This window comes from Hyposmocoma kahamanoa, unplaced genomic scaffold (assembly GCF_003589595.1).
Source record: "Hyposmocoma kahamanoa isolate Upper Pololo Valley unplaced genomic scaffold, ASM358959v1 96235, whole genome shotgun sequence".
Classification (NCBI taxonomy): domain Eukaryota; kingdom Metazoa; phylum Arthropoda; class Insecta; order Lepidoptera; family Cosmopterigidae; genus Hyposmocoma; species Hyposmocoma kahamanoa.
This window is the reverse complement of record NW_020655152.1, coordinates 1,819-23,860: the sequence shown is the minus strand read 5'-3', so window position 1 is coordinate 23,860 and position 22,042 is coordinate 1,819. Positions and strand designations below refer to the sequence as shown.

The following is a 22,042-nucleotide window of genomic DNA, read 5'->3' as shown; positions in this document are numbered from 1 at the left end:
GCAGGAATCATTACGCAATTCTCTCTGCTTGCGATTTACGCTACAATGAAGTTGTGTTCCTTGATTAAGTCAATTCATTTTAAATGTAATGTACCCGCACTATTTAATTGTGAAATAAATTATTTGTATTTGTATTTGTAAATATTGACTAAAACCGAAAATTAACCTACTACTAAAACTAGCCTACATGAATTTGATTTTTGCCTCACTTGTGACAGTTCGTTTGATATGAAACTATCATTCTATGCTTTATTATTCTAAGGCATTACACATACAATAATAAAAAAATACAGTCGAATTCGGAACATTATATGAAACAAAATACATAAGTTGTATGTTAATTCAAATGAATCTAATTGTTTTCATTGGATAATTGTCTGGCGCCGGAGGTTTTTTTATTGTTGAATTAATTTTTATTGCTCAATTATTCTTACAATGTATTATATTCTGTACATCACTTTTTAGAATTCCTCATTGCCCAGTTAATCTACAAGGATAGATTTGTTTTTATATATATTTTTAAATTGAAATAAACAGGGTTATTTATTTGTGAAATACTAACTAATTTACAGGCATATGGGACTTATCAACTTATGTCTCAGGGTGACGGGTGCAAAGGCAGTGCCCTTCAGATTTTTGCGATCTAAAGCTCTCAGTGGCATTGCAACTGTTATGGATAGACGTGTCGCTTACTTACTTAGGACCGTGGTGGATGGCACAAACTTCGGGAGGCCTATTCCCAGCAGTGGGTGAAATCAGGCTGTGGATGATGATGATGGTGAACGGAAATGGAACAGACTTAAAAATGGCCACTTATTATTGAATAAATAAATACGGTTAATTTATAAAAAATAAAAAAGAATTGATCAATCACTTGTACCGCTCGAAATTATCGTTCGCACATTATGACTGACAACACAATAATTATATATGGTATATGTAATTATTGTGTGTCTATGCTTCAAATGGTCTAATCGTTTGTAAAGAATATCCAATAATTCTTGTTAATTACGAACCCATTATTACCATTATAACAATATCTAATAATGTTGGCTAAAAGACTATGTTCCAAGCTATTAAATCCTATTTAATTGTCACTTCATTACGCGGTCGACTCGCCGACGAGAAATTTTGAGTCTCAGGAGTTTTTTTTCCATTTTCTAAGCTCTACAGTGTTACTATTTGTGTTTTGATATACTTCATCATTAACTTTCGGCAACTCTTTACGGATATTCTCTCGATCGAAACCGATCATTAGCTGCAATGACAGCTGTCAAATGACGACATTGCACGGTTCGTCGAACGCAGTATCGTTTATTCTTATAATTGTAGAATGAAATTTTTCAGCAATTTTTATCGAAGTTAAAAAATAATGCATCCTTTCATAAACAATTTTTTTGACGTAAGTTGTATCTTAGTACACAATTTGGGCGAAAACTGAACACCTTTCTTAGCTAAATTCAAATTTACTCAGGTGATAAACGTTAAAACAAATATTACAATGGTATAGGTCATCGAGTATATAACCAGAAATGGAGAAAAAGTAAGGGCCATCCATACCTGGCAACTCATTAGGCAAATGGGCCTTATATTACTTTTAAATATCAACTCTCGTTTGCTGAAATGCTACACCGCCAACAACTGACCTGTGTGTACGTCTCCGTATATTCCAAAAATATTCTGTATTTATTGCAATAAAGGTAATATCTCTAATAATGCCGTGCTGTTCCATTCGGTGGTGTGGGAAAAACAGCAAGACTTTTAATTACAAAACAAACAAACTGCCTCCGTGGCCGAACGGTTTCCATGCCGGACTGCCACGCAGAGGTCCCAGGTTCGATTCCCGGGCCGGGAGAAATGTTTGTATAGCTTACATTTATTTCTCTCGTCAGTTTGGGTGTAATTTGTGGTTGTCTATGTGTGTGTCCATGGCACCCGCGACACAGGGTTTCCCTAGTGCGGGGCTATGTTGAGTGTGTGCGTTATTTATTTATTTATTTATTTAAACATTGTAACAATGTTTGTTGCAAAATCAGCGACGAATCACGTGCATCTAAGTCACAATTCACGATTTAGAACCGGCTCTTAAATGTTGCCGAATAGTGGTTCCATTTCCGTAAGTAAACTTGATCTTTAAAATTTTAGTGAAACCAAATCAATGTATGTGGTATGTAATTTTTGTTGTTGAGAGTTGTAGTGCTGGTCAAGTATTCCCAAGGAGGGTTCACGTCAGGCAGGCGGCCGGTCATAAAACACCATGCCAAATCCCTTTACAACATATATTCAAGAGTGAAGGATAATAGTGACCATGATACATGAACCCCTCACGCGACGCGCAGACCCAGCACCGTACGTATGTGGAAGAAAGGTGCGAGTATAAAAATGACGGCTGATAGGGGAGAGTGGAAGAAAAATACATGTTGTGCCGCCACCTAGCGTGGGATAAGGATGGGAAGAAGAGTAGCGCTGGTCGGCAAGACTAAATGGCGTAAATGCGAGTTACTTCACAACAAATCATCCACAATGTAATTAACAGATATATTTTTGTTTCATTTTCAAATGCGTCAGAAATGACTCGCCTTTCTCACACACAAATTCAAACAGATCTTAAAAATGTTCGAGGATAGATCAATTCAACTTAAACTTAGTAAACTTTTTCCTACTATATCGATGTTGCCCACTACAAATTTCAATTTGTCTAAGTGTCATCAGAATCTGGTACATCAATAACTATCCAATTCAAGAATGTGATCAAATTAGAGACATCAGAGTATTGTATGACAAGAACCTTCGTGTTAACGAACAATAAATAAATAAAGAGAAGCCCTTATGCAATTATGAATTGCATAAATCATTCAAATTTATGCATGAAACATTCATTTCATGTCGGTACTATAGTTTCATAGTAAGCAAACAATGTTGGAGGAAAATTTTACTAGGGTTGTGCCACTGAGTGTTACGCTCATTACTGGTGGGCTCGATAAGGAGAGGAAATCTTTCCCCAGAAAGCAAGATGGGGTTCGAATGCCCCGCAGAAGCGTTCAAGCGTTAAACGCCCCAGTGGCTAGTGATGAGAGGGAATATCGTCGTGCTTAACTAGGGGCTGGAGGTTGACGAAGGCTCTGCCGCCCATACTGAGGGATCCCGGGCTGATGCGCGCCCCCGATTGATATCTTTAGTGGGGTAACCTATCACAAAATCGAAAATTTGTATGTCCGAAATAACGTTTGCATATAAATGTTGAACACCCCGCTGTCTATCCGTTTATAATCTAATACATGCAGGACAATGCCGTGTGAACCATGGCTGGCGTACGGTGAAAACAATACGGTACTGTGACGGCCCAGACATACATCTTCTTTCACGCCGCAACGCTCTCTTGTTAAATAGCATACCGCGCCAGACGCACTAACTAAACCGCGGAACGAATCAGCGAACCCCACGAATTTTTCTATGCGCTTGCGTCGTATCTTTGTATCTAGTTTTTCAACGACTTTTTAGCCGTAGCGCCATCTATGAGAAATCTATGATATTTCGCCACCCACTTAGACACCTTTACAGCTACCAGCCCCGACTAGAGAATGGATATTTATTAAAAGTGGAATCTTTTGACGAGTCAGCCCTGATTAAATGTAGTGAAGTTGTAACAGTTATTTGATAGTTTAATAATTATAATATTTAGCGAGCGTGATAACGTACAATCAATCAGACTTCCCAAGCCATGAACCAATTTATTTACAGGATTTTCTACGATTAACTGCTGAACATTTAAGGAACGACAGTCAATGATTGATTTCAAATACACCGTTTGTATGCTTACGCTTACAACGGTGTAATATACATTTTTGTTAAAAACAATAAAAGTTAACAGATTCCATTTGCTCCAAACCAGTGATATTTCCTGCTAAGGATCTCAGTAACGGTCAGTAATTAAATAACTTTTTATAAAACAAAAAAAAAACCTCTAACGTTCGTGGAATTACATCTATTTGTCAAGTTTTATTGAAGTCGGTTATCGGAAAGTGCGCGAAACGGGGTTAATTAGGCTTCTTCTTTCTTATTGGTTAGAAATTTACGTAACGATATAATAACGAACACTCATAGCCCCGCACTAGGGGAACCCTGTATCGTAGGTGCTATGGACACAAACATAGACAACCGCAAATTATACCCAAACTCACGAGAGATTATTTCTCTCGTAAATTTTTGTAAAAAAACATATAGGTAACTTATTTGAGACAAACAACGTGAGTTATGTGTAGCATTGAGAATGATATAGGGAAACTATTATATTATATAGCAATAAATAGAAAACATTATGTATCTTTTACATCATTATTATACATTATTTAGTTAACGAGAACCATGTTCTAGTTGTCGTAATGAAAACGCTAAAGATATAAAACATACATTATATGAAGTTAATCAGCATCTTTTTAGCTATTAAAAAGTTACTTATTTAGGGATGGTACCCTGAATAATTTTTATTTTCTCCGTTTGGCTTGGTATATTGTCAGAAACTTTTGTAAGCGAGTAAGGGACACGTCTGGTGTTCTACCTCAATACATAACTCAATTTCACTCGAAGTGTGGGTTACTTCTTGTTTGCATAACTATGTCCAATTTTAGATATTAAACAATAATTCAATTACAATGTAAAGAATCTTATGTCTACTCAACATTCCCTTCAATATGCAATCCAGTGCTCTACTAAAGAAGTGACGTTGCTTCGACATATTACAATCCATTTACAAACGAAAATATATATTTATTGGTACCATTCCATTGACTTACAAATAAATGGACGACGGGTCTAATACAAAAACCACGAAAAAATGTCCCAAGTCAACCTATTTAAACGTAGTGACATGTAAAGGAATATGAAAAAGCTTTTAAATTGTAATGTCATCGCAGTACTGTCTAATTTTGCTTGCTTCGCTGTCAGTCGAACAAACGAAGACTAGAGCGTGAATGACGCTCTGTATACGATTTTAACGCCCTATAAGTTCGGACACTTTTTAGCGCGGACCCGACGTCCATATAATTGTAAGTCAATGTAAATGATTGATTAGACATTTTCGAATGTTCGTCACTTAGTAACGTATGAAAAGATTGTAAACAGCTAATGTGCCGTGACCGTGAACGTGAAAATGCGGGTAAGTGACAAATGGTCAAATATCCGGTTTAAATAGCAAAAGATTAGTTAACATGTTCGGCTTATCGGAACTTACCCTAAAGATGTACAGTTGAAATACCATTAAACAATTTAAACATTCTAAACGGTCCACAAAAATTTATTCCATACCCGCTCACGCGATACATGCAGCCGTAGACGCATACCACACCTAAGTTCGGACACTTTTTAGCGCGGACCCGACGTCCATATAATTGTAAGTCAATGTACCATTCGTAATTGTTTTGAACGTTTTGAACTATAAATGTATAAGCTCCACAAAAGAGTTCGTCCAGGGATGTACTACATCGTGTTTCAGTCGCCAACAAGTAATGTTAGCATTACTGCGTTTCGGTTTTGAAGGGTAAGGGTGCTGGTGAAATTACAGGCACATGGGACTTGTCAACTTATGTCTGAGAGTGACGGGCGTAGTTGAAGTGCCGCGCAGATTTGCTCGATTTTAGCTCTGAGTGGCACTGCAACTGTTATGGACATGCGTCCCGTCACTTGATATTATAAAAAAAACCCGAAAAAATTTGATCGACACAGATCTACTTGTTGCTAACTGTTTCTTTATTTCACAAGATGCATCGCACCTGGGCCCTGTCAGCAGTCCTGCTGTGGCTACTGGCGACAGTGGCCGGGGAATTCTACGAGACCTACTCTGGGAAGCAGATATCGCCTTTCAAGTACGCCGAGTACCAAGCCTTGGGACTGGTCCCGTAAGTATAAAAATGCTAACAATTTATTGCTCAATGCCAAGAAGAGAGTGTGTTAAATTTGAATTACCTAATGTAAAATCGACTAGTCCAATCATAGAAATAAATGGAGAAAAGTTAGACTTTGTTAATAAAGCTGTATTTTTGGGAGTGACCTTAGATAGTAAACTTCAATGGTTTCCACATATATCTTCCTTAGCTAGCAGATTAAACTCTGCTAACGGAGTCTTGTCTCGTCTAGATTAGTTTGAGTAGTTTAAAAAATGACTATGGAATAAACGATTATTTGACTTTGACAAAAAATCCAGTCCGTTCCCACTATGTCGTCACGTTTTTTTATCGTCAGACGACTGTCGTTCTAGCTGTTCCCACTGTGACGACAGTTTGTCGTTGTAACGATAAAAAATCGTGAACGACAGTGAATCGTGTCGTGCTATATGTGAACAACTTCATTTAAATATACAAGCCACGACACTGTAAACCGCACGACAATCTGTCGTCACAACATAGTGGGAACGCGCCCTAACTGAGTCGGTTCCTAAGATAACTGCGCGGTGCTATAGGCACTACAAGCAAACAGTGTTGGGCGTTAATCAATTAAATTTCAATCAATAATTCAATCAGATTAAAAAATCAATTCAATTGCAATTGATTTTAATTGCAATTGATTTTAATTGCAATTGATTTCAATTGAATTGATTTTAATTGCAATTAAATTTGCAATTAAAATCAATTCCGGCCGGTTGGGGGGGCCTGTTGGGGGGCCCGTCGGAGGGCCTGTCGGGGGGCCCGTCGGGGGGCCGGTCGGGGGGCCCGGTTGGGGGCCCCGGATGAGGGGCCCGGTCGGGGGCCCGGTTGGGGGACCCAGTTGGGGGCCCCGAGTGGGGTCCCCGGTTGGGGGCCCCGGTTGGAGTCCCCGGTTGGAGTCCCCGGTTGGGTTGCCCGGTTGGGGGCCAACAGGCCCCTTAACTGGCCCCTAACTGGGCAACCCAACCGGGTCCCCCCAGCCGGGTCCTAACCGGGCCCCAACCGGGGCACCCAAACGGGCCCCCAACCGCCTATAGCGCCTTGCTGTATGTAGTAGTAGTAGGTAAATAATTTTCGACCATTGTATGGAGTGTCCGGGATGTGATTATGGTTCAAAGTGTATTCCATAGCATTTAAGTTTCTTTGAAAAGAGTAATTTCTAGAGTTTCTTGCTCGTATTTCTCAGGGAGGTCAGCGTAGTGAACGTGCAGTAGCTTAAAAAATGACGTGTTCAAGTGTCAATATTTTACCCATGGAATGAATGATGATTTAACTTTGTCGCACATTGTCACTTACATATCATAATCCAATTTTAGTTACTGCGCGCAGGAGATCAAAACATGTGACGAGCATGAAAAACGTCGTGCAGACTACTCCTGCAACAACCTGCACCATCCCATCAGAGGCACCACAATGAGCCCTTACAGGCGACTGCTGTCTCCAAAATTTGGAAGGGGCGATAACTTTAGACCACAGATGTCGGGTAGGTATTGTATAGAGAAACGAAAGTAGTACATTATTGTGGACAATCACAGGACAATAAATACAGAGGCTAGATGGCGTAGTACGCGTGCCAACTGTAGGCATAGTTTTGCTTCCTTGAGTTCAGTCCGCCATTTTCGTTTTGTATGTTTGTATGTAGGGTTGTGTCAATTTTTTCACGCAAATTCTCTAAATTGCCTTATTGTGCTGTTTTCGAGTGTAAAAATGACATAAATGTAGATAACTTTGTAAATGGCTATGTATGTTTGTGATTTAAGAATACAAATTGGATTTAAAAAAGAGTAAAGTTTGCGAATCAATAAATAGCGTGATAGTTAACTGCCTCCGTGGCCGAACGGTTACCGTGCCGGACTGCCACGCAGAGGTCCCAGGTTCGACTACCGGGCCGGAAGAAATATTTGTATGACCTACAGTTATTTCTCTCGTGAGTTTGGGTGTAATTTGTGGTTGTCTATGTGTGTGTCCATGGCACCCGCGACACAGGGTTTCCCTAGTGCGGGGCTATGTTGAGTGTGTGCGTTATTATTATGTAGTGATCGAGTCTTAGGGCACTTCCATTGTTTTTTTTTCTGAGCTGGTCATCCAACGCGCCTTTTATTGTTATGCGAATTTGTGCGCCGTGAACCGTGCACACATACACTCTCGCCAGAAAAGAGACCCTTACCCAGCAGTGGACGTATAAATGGGTTGTTGATAATGATTGTTTTTTTCAATAGGAACGCCTTTGCCCAGCGCCCGCGCAGTCCGCACCTCTCTATTATCCGACGGGCGTGTTGCAGACAAAAAGTGGACTTCGCAGTTAATGGGTGGTTTACTCATTGTCACCACAGACAGCACTACTGTCCATGATATTTTCAACTACGTTGTTTTCACGCCTACTTGCTGCGTCACAGGTGAGTAACGTCATCATGTTGTTCATGAACGCTTCTTGCTGATTGTAGGTTAACTAGCAGTGCAGCTCCTTATGAAAGAGTTCTTCCAGGGAAGTATTGCCATCTTACCTATTTCTGCCGCCAAGCAGTTTTTTTTTATAATATCAAGTGACGGGACGAACAATGCGTGCGCCTGATGGTAAGCTACACGCCTGCCCATAACAGTTGCAGTGCCATTCAGAGCTTTAAATCGCAAAGATCTTAGGGGCACTGCCACTGCGCCCGTCACCCTGAGACATAAGTTGACAAGTCCCATGTGCCTTGGTCGCACTTTTACACATTCGCTGCCAGCAACCAGACTTCACCACAACTACACGTCTTTGCATCTCCACCCTTTGTTTCTATTACAGGCGATTCTGATCCCCGCTGCCGACCGATCTACGTCCCTAACAACGACATCCATCTTCGCTATAGCACAACTCGATGTATCAACCTCACAAGGCCTATAACCTATCAAGATTTGGGATGCGCTCCGCCGACGTTGCCTCCAGAAAGAGTAAGTTGAAAAAGATTTTGTGCACTGAGACACTCCTGTACTATGAGTATCTTCTTCTTTTAACTGCCTCAGTGGCCGAACGGTTACCATACCGGACGGCCACGCAGAGGTCCTGGGTTTGATTCCCAGGCCGGAAGAAATATGTGTATGGTCTACATTTATGTCTCTCGTGAGTGTAATTTGTGGTTGTCTATGTGTGTGTCCATGGCACCCGCGACCCGGGTTTTCCTAGTGCGGGGCTATATTGAGTGTGTGCGTTATTATTTTTAAAGCGCCTCTCCACTTCTGGATGGTTGACCGGCAATACGGCTTTGTTTGCTTTGAATTCGAAACAATCGACGGGTGTCGTCAATAGTTTCACTTCAAATTGACCAGATTTACTTGATTAATATTTAATTACCGATAACATGTGATTCCGTTTGTTTTGTAATTAGATCTTTTGCTGTTTTTCCCACACCACCGCATGGAACAGCCCCCATTTTTAGGAATATTATCTTTATTGCAATAAATACATGATAGTTTTGGAATATACGGAGGCGTACACATGGGTCAGTTGTTGGCGCTGTACTATTTCAGCTTTCTAATTTGTGATTTCAGCGTAAACGACAGCTGATATTGATAAGTGACATAAGCCCATTTGCCCGATGAGTTGCCAGGGATGGATGGCCCTTGTTTCGTCTCTATTTCTGGTTATATACTCGATGTTTGTATTCCTGTGCAATAAACTCAATTAAACCTCCTCAGATCAACCTGGCACCTCCGCAATTAGAGCTTTCAAATTTATACGGCGATACCGAGACTCGAATGGTGCGAGGAAGGGAAATGCGCGGTGGTAGGCTCAAGACGGAATTTGTCAATGGCAAAGAATGGCCTCCATCTGGGTCGTACATATGCGTCCAGAACCAATTAACCCAAGGCGAGACTAGATGCCACGATTCCCGTAAGTATATGCGGTGAAAGCACATCCAACAAATTAAAGAACTAATGTAATAGCAAACATATGACAATCTTTTTTTTAAACTCTTCAAAAAAGACAGACTATACCCGTAACTACGTTCATACACAAATTACATGAATAAAATAAAAATCGATTTAATAAATTATAACATAATAACAAAAATGTAACATTAATAATTTATAAATTAACAGTGATAGGCCTGAATTTCACAATTTTTTTAAGTTATGTAATTTGGTTTTATTATGATACTCAAGCGATGACAAAACTGCGATATTTTTGTAGGGGATCGCTTTTCGGTCGCTGGCGAATTGCGATTTCGAGATGAAAGTCGCCTTTACTATATTTGGCTCCGAATAGTGATGGGAAGTGACTTTTTATTTTCGTTCAATGACATCAGCTGATCAAACCGCAAATAATATAGTGCGTACTAAAACTTTGCCAATTAGTTTTATACCATTAACTGAGTACGACTTTCAAATATGGTTAAACCTTTCTGTTACACCCTGTAGAATCAATGACTTTGCTCTTCTTCCAGCTAGCTTAATAAGCAACCTGTTAATACAAGACAACGTGTTCATAATCTGGCTTTACCGGAACCATAACAGATTGGCCCGCCAGCTGGAACTAATGAACCCCTGCTGGAACGACGAGCTAATATTTTCGACGGTCAGGGAAATACAAATTGCTATCCTCAACCAGATCTGGTATTATGAGATGTTTGCGCAACTTTTAGGTAAGTGTCTTCACCTGCTCTTCATGCTGAATAAAGTGGCGACCAGCCATCCTGATGTCAGAATGGCTGGTCAATTATTTTTTTAAATTTCTCAGAATATATATCAAAGGTAGCAATTAGTTAGAAAAGGTAGCAAATAGGTAGCAATACTTGATTATACACTCAGTGCCAGACGCCACAGGCGACCAGCCATCCTGACGGTCAGATTAATTGATATCCACAGCCTTTTACATAACATAAACTACAGCCAGGCTATCGATCAGCGCCATCTGGTTACCTATCAGTAGTTCGAAATATTTTTCCAGAAACAACGTTTGCTCGAATTTTCATAACATCGAAAGTAATTTTATTTGCTAGTTTTATTAGCTATAGCACTCGTCCGCGCCCCCACCAGTGGCTGGCCGCGCCCTGCGCAGCCCCTCCCCGAGAAGGGAGACACATCGGTCCCCCGACTTCGAATGTGAGCCTCGCCGAACACTAGACGAGCCTTCCATCCCGGGCCCCTCTATTCTGGGCAATTTTCTTTTAAACCTAACCGAACCTAATCGTGTCTTTGCGATAAACATCCAACATAGCAACGGTTTCGTTATAATTCGGTTTCCGGTTTAATGAAAATTCGAATAAAAATTATTTCGGAAACAAAAATTCGAGTTTGTGATAGGTTACCGCGCCATCTAGACATAAGACGGATATTTGACCCTTTTCAGAGTTAATTTTAGTATGGAGATGTCACCTGAGTACTCCGTGAACCAATCCATCAACACCGGTTAATGTCATAATAGAACTCAGTATATTTTTTTGTATTCTGATCATTTTTCTTTCCACCGTGACTTTGGCAAAATCATCATTCTATGTAACGGCGGTACCATAAAAATGAAAAGTGAAGTATGCAGATTTCCAGTCCTACTACTAGACGGTACAAACAGATTACTTAGAAAAAGACAAAATTCTTTTTATGAAGACAAATTTATTAAATCCAACAAAACGATCCTCTCCCTATAGACGCTAGAGAATAATTACTTGATAATAGTAAAAAAACGTCTCAAAAGTGTATTTTAGTTATAAGACAGAAATATTTAATCCAAGAGCAAATTAATTTACTTCAAGTCACAAAACCACTCTAGATTCAACAAAATATTTATTTGTTATTAGAAATGTCCGATTTTGACTTGAAAAAAAAAAAAGAATGGAAAATTGAGAGGTAATTAATTATTTGACTGAAGATTTATGTTTTCTAATATCAAAAAGCGTAAATTTACAGGGATTATGGACCCAACAGATTAGATTATTTAAATTTGATGTAAGAGGTAAAAATTTCTTGATGTAAGTAATGTCAAATTAATTGATTAGAAATTAAATAAAATCTTGAAGTGAAGGTATTTGTCTAAAAGTTAGAATAAAGTTAAGAGTAAAATTGTATTAGAACTAGATAAGCAGTATTTTTGTAATGACAATATTTTATTACTTTTAATCATTGACTTACAAATAAATGGACGACGGGTCTAATACAAAAACCACGAAAAAAATGTACCAAGTCAACCTATTTAAACGTAGTGACATGTAAAGGAATATGAAAAAGCTAAAACGTTGAATTTAAATTGTAATGTCATCGCAGTACTGTCTGATCGAACAAACGAAGACTAAAGCGTGAATGACGCTCTGTATACGATTTTAACGCCCTATAAGTTCGGACACTTTTTAGCGCGCCAGACGTCCATATAATTGTAAGTCAATGCTTTTAATAAATATTTTTTCAGAATTAGCAAACATTTTGAGAAATTGCTCTTTCTTATTAGTAGAAATCCTTTTTTTCTGTGTACTAATTGCGATTTTAGCTAATCATAAAGCAATTCCTATCACATAAAATGTTACAGGGTATGATTACCTCAAAGAGAAGGAGATAATTTACGACACAAAAGGACACATCAACGACTACGACCCCAAATTGGAGCCTCTACTTAGCATCGAGTACATCCTCACAACAAGATGGTTCCATAACATGCAGGATGGTCGGCTTAAGTATGTTTCACATTATTACATACTCCGTTTTGGTTTCATTCTTCTTTTCTTAATCCCTGTATCGCTGGTGCCATGGAGACACGTGTAGACAGCCACAAAATACACCCGAGAGAAATAAAAATCGAACCCGAGACCTCGTTCGGCCACGAAAGCAGTTAAGAGGGAGCAGAGGAATAATTCCTAATCTTCGATTTGATTTTAGAGGGGTATGTACACTTTAAAGTTAAAAATAAAATATTGTATGAGTAACTACACGATATATTCTATTCAAGCATAGACATTAATCAGAAACATAAAACAATAAAGTTTCCTCGGTAGATAAAAATCACGAAATGACCTCTAATTTTCACTAACGAACTGTCACTACGGATTTTTTTTAATCCCTTTAGTTTTAGAGTTATTCCGCTAAAACGAATTTGGTACTTTTAATGTGCAAAATTCAACATCTCCTGTCGCATGTCACGCGAACTTCAGGCATATATTTGTTTCACAAATTTGGGCGGAGTCAACGTCAAAACTTTTTGCCATATTCCCTCTTAAAAGTTCTTCTAAAAATTTTAATATATGCCGTTTTTGAGGATATATGAACCTTACAATTTCCGTGTTGTTGCCATTTGGCCATCAAATTCGCATTTGGTGTGTCGTACTCCATTTTTCTTCTGCAAACTTTACCATCACCCCTCTTGTACTTCTCCATATTTACATAATTATGTTTTTAGTAAATACTCTCAGAAAGGAAAACTTCTTCAAGAGCTGAACATAGTGGACTACAATCTCCGCACAGGAGCCTTGCCACTCAACAATACCATCGAGGGCATCACCCAGGGTTTCTTCAGGCAGGGCAGTGCGAAAGCTGACTATGTTATTGACCCTGAAGTGAGTGTTATAAATATCAGCATGTTTAAGGCAGCCCACAGACGCTAATGTCTCAAGGTCGCGCTATGTCAGTTTTTTGGAGAGGTCTATGGTCGTGTTTGATAATTATAGTTTAGTTCAACGCTGTTCTTTGGTTTAGTGTGAACAGTTACGGGAACTCAGGTTAAGAGTCTATACAACTTTGGAAAAAGTATATAGTAAAATTGAAGATATACACTGATAAGTATACGGTGTGAAAACACCATTCCTAAATATTTTCACGATAGAAAAAAAACACAAACTTACTTCGAAATTTTACAAGAAAACCGCTGTATAGAATAGGTCCTTTACATATACCAATGATTTTTCTTGTACATTTTTCAAATGGCTCTAATTTCGTTATTTAAAAAAAATTAAATTCGGAAATAAAGCCAGAGTCAGAACTGATTCAGTACGGGAAAAATTTGAATCCAAGCAGAGGAAGTATCGACTTTTAATTCTGTATTTTTCGAATGCCACACCCTGAATGTCTTCAAGGTCACGTTGAGGCATTTCTGAACGTAAGTGTATTATTACTGTCGGCCACATCATTTTCCATTAGGTGAGATTACGGATAAACGTGAGTCTTTATTAATAACTATATTGATCACCAAACTGGGAACCCAGTAGATCATTCACAGTAAGTCCTTTATACACTCAGCATCGGTTTGTACCGTTTAGAAAACGAAAGACGTCGCGTCTTTCGTTTTATATTTATATATTTATCGATATTAGTTTCGAATCCGAGATTATACAAGTCTAGAAAACTCGGACCCACTTCTGATGTCGCTTGTGCACCAACCATAGACAACAAACGCAATACTTCCTGGAATCTTTTATTTTTTAATTTTAGTGATGTGCCCTTTAGCTCCGATATTTGTCGAGCCGCTAGATTACGTAACGAGGATTAGTCAAGCTGATTAGTTTTGGTACCGGTCTAATATACTCGTATTATAATGAATCCTCATTAACATTAAATCATTAATTCGATCTGTCAAAAGTTAAATAAATGGTTGGAAGGAGTATAGAATACAAATTGGATGCAGTGTGCAAAAAATGTGACTACCTTCAGCTGCACAGGGAGACGCTGCTGCCCATCTTCTAGATAAATTGTTAGTGGTTTTCTTTGTTACCAATAATATGGGTTCCAAAAGGACATTACCTATAAAATTTCTTAAAGAAGACCTATGGAATGTAACGTGCGGGTCATTAAAAAGAATTCTTCCTCAACAGATGGGTGAAAGAGTCCTGGGAAGTCTCCAAGCGGTATCCGATATCGCGTCGATAGACATCCAGAGGGGCCGAGAGGCTGCGGTGCCGCCATACGTGGAATATAGGAAGTTTTGCAAATTGAAAGTGCCTAAGAAGTTTGACGATCTTTTGGAATGGATGCCTGCAGAGGTGAGTGTGTACGAGGAGTGATGCGAGGGAAAGAAGGTCCGTATATTGTACCCTACGAGCGTGACAGGATAATACGATCACAGTATGATAAGACCAAGAGGGGGAACTCTTGCCTGTTCGGCGCATCAATACCTACACTTAACTGGGAGCGCAGGGTTGCCACATTATTATTTCAGTTGTACCTACAGGTTGTAAACATAATTTGGAAAAAAAGTATTCATCGCAGTGTTTTCGTGCTATATTGAACCTAACCTTTGTCAAATACAGTATTTACATATTGACATTAATGAGGCTGTTGGGATTACCGCCACTTAGTAACGAATCGTCGATGTTTGCTCAAGCGGGAGTAGAAGACTTTTTGCTGTGATTCGAAAAAAGATTCTAGACTGCGTTCTAGTCCAAACAGCATCCTGAAAACGTTTGCGTCTAAGGTCGATGCGCCGATGCTTCGTCCAGGTTCTGGTGAGGTGATGGGGTAGTCGGCGGCGCTTCGAGCGGAATTATGTGTGTTTTTATGTTTTGTTTCTGTGTTTACTAACAATAGTCATAAGTTGATGCCAAATAAATTATTTATTTATTATTATTGTTAAAGTAAAACATAATAATAATATTACACCAAGAGCTCGCTCCGAAGTACGGACTCGTGCAACAGAGGATGCTTTATTGCAAGTAGTATATTATATATATATATATATATATACATTGATTTACAAATAAATGGACGACGGGTCTAATACAAAAACCACGAAAAAAGTGTCCCAAGTCAACCTATTCAAACGTAGTGACATTTAAAGGAATATGAAAAAGCTAAAACGTTGAATTTAAATTGTAATTTCATCGCAGTACTGTCTAATTTTGCTTGCTTCGCTGTCAGAAGAAACAAACGAAGACTAAAGCGTGAATGACGCTATGTATACGATTTTAACGCCCTATAAGTTCGGACACTTTTTAGCGCGCACCCGACGTCCATATAATTGTAAGTCAATGTATATATATTATATTTTTGTGTGGACGTCTTCGAGTATTGGCTCACCTTTTTTCCTAGCTTGAAATAAAAGAGCTTTGCAGGATAATAATAAAAGTGTGGTAGACATGTTTAAATAATTATCAGCAACACTGCGACACTAAAATCCAAAACGCAGCAACACTTAAACGGTGAAATATTGAAATGCTTGATGACAATTGGCTAATTAGATTGTTTTTATTTAATTTATTAAGGCTTTGGCAAAGCTATCAGCCTAAACATGAAGTTTAATTATGTTTCTGTAAATATGGCCGCCACAAAGGGGATAGGCAAATTGAGGCGGCGTGCTTGGATTGACTCGGGATTCCTTAAAACGGGCCGATGCGGGTATTTTAGTTCGAGATTCGTATAATTTCGCGTTTTAATCTTCGATTATGGCACAATAGCACTATCCTATTCCACTTTAAACTAGATTTCACAAAATAATTGAAAGTCAAAATAAAAACGACACTTTTCCCTCCAAAAGGTCCAGAGCGAATCTAATTAGATTGTAACAATGACATTGACATTTGATCTGTCAATAAATTTTTAATGGCATTGGCCACTAGCAAAGTAGCCAAAACATTTACATAAAAGTCCGTTCCGAGGGATTCAAATCCGTTTTACGTTACATAGTATTAAAAATCCTTAAGAGTTTATGCAACCTCAAACGGCTTTAGTTGATTGCGCATAACAGTGAGTGTTGAATAGGTATACTAATTACGGTGTGAAAACACGATTCGTAAATATTGTCACGATAGACAAAAAAACGTATTCAAAGCTGTATATTATTATAATGAATAAGGATTTTATTAGCGCTTAAATTGGCAAACGAAGAATACGCAAGTAGACAATGCATCTCACTTAAACACAAACTCAATCTAACAATAGCCACATACAAAACTTTGTCTAACTTAAACCTCGTCTACGGTGATTTTTTAACTTATTTTGCATAACAAAATTTATTATCGGTTACGCAATTTGAAGATGTCAAATTTAGACGCAGTTTAAGTATGTCTAGCAGTGTTCAATCTAAATAGCTGGATATTTTTTAATATCAACTGAAGTAAATAGAACATGTATACTATACGATATACGTTTTTCAAACGGCTTAACTTTGGTTTGTAAAAAATAAATTCCGAAATAAAGCCAGTGACCCTGTCGCGAAATGAACCCTCGAATTCGAGCTAAGGTAGTATCGGCTATTAGCGATTTTCTGGAAATTACAGGTTAAAAGAAACTGTTTTTAATTCTAGATTTTGACAGCTCTTTACAGAAAACCAACCAATAGCCTGGTTACATTTTCCACTTAATTTAGTACCACTAAGGCTCAATTCACACAGGCGCAGAGTCGAAGCGTCGCGTCGCGTCCTGTTTAGATGACACTTTAGTGCGCCCGGATCACAGTGTCGGCGTCTGAGGCGTCACTGCGTTCAAGTGACGTGCATCGACGCCCGTTTCCATATTTGCATAACACAAATTTGTACCTTAATGATAGGAAAATAGAGATGAATATAGCATAGTAATCGAGACCAATAACGTTTTCAGAAAGTAGATTCCCTTCGCTTCAGATATGAAAAAGTGGAAGATATAGAACTTCATCCAGGAATCATGGGGGAGAAGTTGGAAGGCACATTGCCTCCAACCGCGAAGTGCATAGTTGCTGAACAGCTCTGGTGGTGGAGAAAGTCTGATCGCTTCTGGTATGAGAACAATCAGCATCCTGGAGCTTTCACTAAAGGTGAGACCAATTTCCTAAAAGAATTCGGGTTCAAGCGATACAAATTTAATGTCATCTCTCGAGGTGCAACTGAACCCGGGATTGCACGCGATTTAAATTTAACTATTTTTCGCTCTCATTTGGGGTCATTGCAACTTAAAACTGACCCCGGGTTCAGATGTTGCAAACCAGTTTTAAATGGGGTAATTAGGAGATGACGGGAGCATATTTGCGATGAAAATAGAAATAGAATTTAAGATACATATAATTTAACTGCCTCCGTGACCTCACTCTTGTAACTTTGGGTGTAATTTGTTATTGTCTATGTAAGTGCCCACGGCATACGCGACACAGGGTTTCCCTAGTGCGGGGCTAAGACTGTGTGAATTCACACGGTAAAGCCCGTAGTAGTTTTTATAAGATCCATATATCGAAACTGGATACTGATCGTACTGTCCATATTCGAATTTTTAATTTTACGGTAAACGCCGTTACTGTCCATGAAGGGGTTAAGAGACGGTAGCAAATACCATTACCGTGTTATTTATGTTAAAATCAAAATTCAATCAATTTTTTCATCAGTAATAGCGAGACATAACGTTAATACGAGGAATAAAAATAAACTAGCTGTTTTTTAACTGTCGTTATCACAAAGTTTCAAATTCATTTAAGGGGTAATGTATACGCTTCTGAAAAAACTCCGATTGATATTCAAAATTTTTATAATAAAGCTTCCGCTTGGATGACAAAAATCCGTGGTAGTGACCCATTTAGCTCTTGCAGGTATTCTCGATCAATTAAATATTGTAATGATAAATGTATTCAAATGTGTATTTGCAAAGAGCAATCCCTAGAGTTTCTTGCTCATTCTTCTCAGGGAAATCTGCCTTATGAATGAGCTGGAGGGTTTAATCGACTAGCGTGCCAAGATGCCTATAGAGGCGAAGCTGCAAAGCCTTAAAACACCGCCGTAAAGTTGCCTGCTTATCGGTATTCTACAGGATATAATATCACGGAGAGTGTGCAAGAGAATTGAACGAATTAATTCCGCCTTTCCATCATCAGGGGACCAGGCGTAGGCTGGGGTTCCACTCCTATGTTGTGAATGTTCCAAGAATTCCTACGAAGTGTTACGCTTCCACATTTATATCGACTCATCCGAAGAACAGAGTCCGATGTGAAAAGAGAATAAGTGCGTTACGAGAATAATTTCCTTATTCAAACTAAGGCCTACGTTTAAGGTGTTTTGAGAATTTTTATATCTTATTTAATTTCGGAAATATTAAATCGAGCGAAACGGTCGATCTGACATCCACAGCGAAGAAGAACGAACGAAATGTAGTATGTCCTGAGAACAAGTAGCCTTGCACATAGATCTTTGTTCTACGGATGAGTCGATATGGCGAACGGCTATGGAGTGGAATTCCCTGCCTGCAGACTTGTCCCCTGAACGTTATAACTTGGACATTATCAAAGCGAGAGTGAATAGGCATTATTAGTTATCTATGTAATAAATCTCAAGATTCTGAGATTGCGCTATTATGAACATGCTTCCAAATAACAATGTACTGTTTTACAGAACAACTGCTAGAGATTAGGAAAGCAACGATGTCGAGTATCGTATGCGACAACGGTGACGACGTCAACGAAATCCAGCCCAAGATGTTCTTCTTGCCAGATGAAGGGTGAGATAGAATAGTGCATTGCGTAATAGGGGCGGTAAAAAAAAATACTAACTCTGAGTCTAATTTTTTACCGCCCGTGCTACATACAACGTTTTTTATCACATTTGCGACTAAATAAATTTTTTAACGTTTTTTTTTTGTATGCATGTTTCGCGCCTCGGGTATATAACCAGAAATAAAGACGAAATAAGGGCCATACATTTCTGGCAACTAACTCATCAGTGATAAATCACTTATAAATAGGAAATGAAACTATTTTTCCGGATTTAAATCGCGTATATTTGTTTGACTCACGGTTGACTGACTCAAGTCAGTGACCATGGGACCTGTAAAGGGCCCGAAACGTCGGTTTGTTTGAAAAAACAAATATACGCGATTTGAATCCGGAAAAATAGTTTCATTTCCTATGTGTAACAATCGCGAAAACCTAAGAACTTCACTTATAAATATCAATTCTCGTTTGCACGGAACTATAGACAGCGCCAACAACTGACCTGAGTGTACGTCTCCGTATATTCCAAAAATATTCTGTATTTATTGTAATAAAGATAATATCTCTAACAATGGCGCGCTGTTCCATTCGGTGGTGTTGGGAGAAACAGCAAAACATCCAATTACAAAACAAATGGAATCAAATTTCATCGGTAATTAAATATTAAATATGTAATGTTACAACTTTCGTCCATTATAGCAAAGCTCAAGTTAACTGGTCGCATTGAAGTGGAACAATTGACGACACCCGTCAATTGTTTCGAATTCGGGCTGGCCAATCGGAGCATAGTTGTCACAGTAATAATATGGCAGAATAGTTTTCAAACAAATTAAATGACTTTTCGTCTCTATTTCTCTATACTGGATGGTTACGCGATAATTGGTGAACCGATTACGATGATTCTTTTTTTTTGTTGGAAAGAGGGTACCTCAGTATTGGTCCCATTTAAATTTAAAGAAAATATTCCACCTCTAAGGGTGGCAAACTAGGGCATGAATTACTTTTGAGGTCTGTTTTTTTAATACTTAGATTATTTATATAACCATGCCCAGCTATTCTTCCATGGATAATACAACTCGAACTAAAATGTTGTAAAATGCATGATGGCAAAAATATAAATTTCATATTATCAGAGTCATATACAATGTCAAGGGATAATATGATCGTAAGTAACGCAAACAATAATACTAAATATAAAATAAATTAGTATAACTACTTCTTGTCTAAATACAACGAAGTCTTGGAAAGAAACTCACGGACACTGTGACACAACGCGAATTCTGCCACTGCCACGGTTCAGGTAACCATTCCTTCGACGACCGTCAACTGTACTGAACGTATTTTTTAAACTAGGTACCGACATGGATCGTAAAAAGAGTGTTGCACTCATTGACTTACAAATAAATGGACGACGGGTCTAATACAAAAACCACGATAAAAATGCCCCAAGTCAACCTATTTAAACGTAGTGACATGTAAAGGAATATGAAAAAGCTAAAACGTTGAATTTAAATTGTAATGTCATCGCAGTACTGTCTAATTTTGCTTGCTTCGCTGTCAGTCGAACAAACGAAGACTAAAGCGTGAATGACGCTCTGTATATGATTTTAACGCCCTATAAGTTCGGACACTTTTTAGCGCGGACCCGACGTCCATATAATTGTAAGTCAATGGTTACACTGCTGTTATTGATAAGAAAGTATAGGAAAAAAACGGAAGATTAACATCGCAGGAATGCGCGATGCGGAGGAATTCGCAAATTCTTGCGATGCGTCGTGCGAGCTCGTGGATTTCTGCAATGCGACGTCGCATCGCACTTTTGTGTTTCAACCCTTAGTCGGGTATTAAACGTTTCAACTTTTCAGGTCTGTGGGTATGTACGTAATATATCTGTGGATGTTTGTAATATATCTTGGGGCTTTCTCTTTTCCAAAGGCAGAATTTTCGTATCCAAAAGTAGATGGCACGGCATCTCATTCTTTGCATACTTTTGTTCCAGAAATGAAATCGTAAGCTGCTCAAAGATCCCGTCAATGAGTCTCAAGCCGTGGAAAGACCATTGTGGAAAAGACCATCCAGAACCAAAGGAGACTAGTGAGAGCGAACCTGAAAACAGCAGTGAAGAGGCTACGACTACAGTTGCTACTACTACGACTACGGCTACAACCGTTGCAGAGACCACTCCGGCTAAAAACGCAGATGGGGAAAAAGCAACTCCCGAACCTGAAGACGACTGGGACTTTTGGGAGAAGTGGAAATATTAAAACAGCTCACAACATTTAGATTAATTTTAAAGCAAGTCCCCAGAGCAGCGGGAAAAACTGTTTCGCTAGGTCAAATTGTTTTGGTATTTACTATTAAATAACGATCTTAGAAGAAATATACGATACACCTAATGAAAGGCATTAAAATACGAGTGTTTTAATGCCTAATTATGTACAGTTAGATACACTGCTTTATCTACACACATATTAAAAGTGTGATGTGTTCGGGAACCGCGTGTTACGACTGGCGAAATGGCGGCAAATAAAAACCTTACGCATGTCACGCAACCGTAGTTTTTTTAAATTCATAATCAAACTAGAGTCGGCCCCAGCTATCGTATCGTTGGATATCAAGTAACGTGTGAAATTCGTCAAAATTGTTTGCTATTGACATTTCATTTCGAATAAAACTACATCTCGACTGATATTAGAATTGAGGTGGAACAAATAGTTTTGTTTTTCAGAGATGTTTCGAAATTTGAATGTAGTAATAAAATCAAATTTGATGTTAATAAGAAGCAATG

The 22,042-nt window shown here is 38.6% G+C and overlaps 1 protein-coding gene across 1 annotated transcript; it reads left to right on the top strand.

The window, feature by feature from the left end:
* Positions 1-5,757: 5,757 nt before the first annotated feature.
* LOC113238504 (peroxidase-like) lies at positions 5,758-21,771 on the top strand. The gene is made up of 12 exons (XM_026475329.1): positions 5,758-5,894; positions 7,235-7,401; positions 8,138-8,314; positions 8,704-8,849; positions 9,594-9,789; positions 10,343-10,540; positions 12,415-12,559; positions 13,279-13,435; positions 14,687-14,854; positions 17,406-17,598; positions 19,157-19,262; positions 21,254-21,771. The coding sequence occupies exons 1-12, from the start codon at positions 5,758-5,760 to the stop codon at positions 21,516-21,518; spliced, it is 2,055 nt and encodes a 684-aa protein (XP_026331114.1). The 3' UTR covers positions 21,519-21,771.
* Positions 21,772-22,042: the final 271 nt, after the last annotated feature.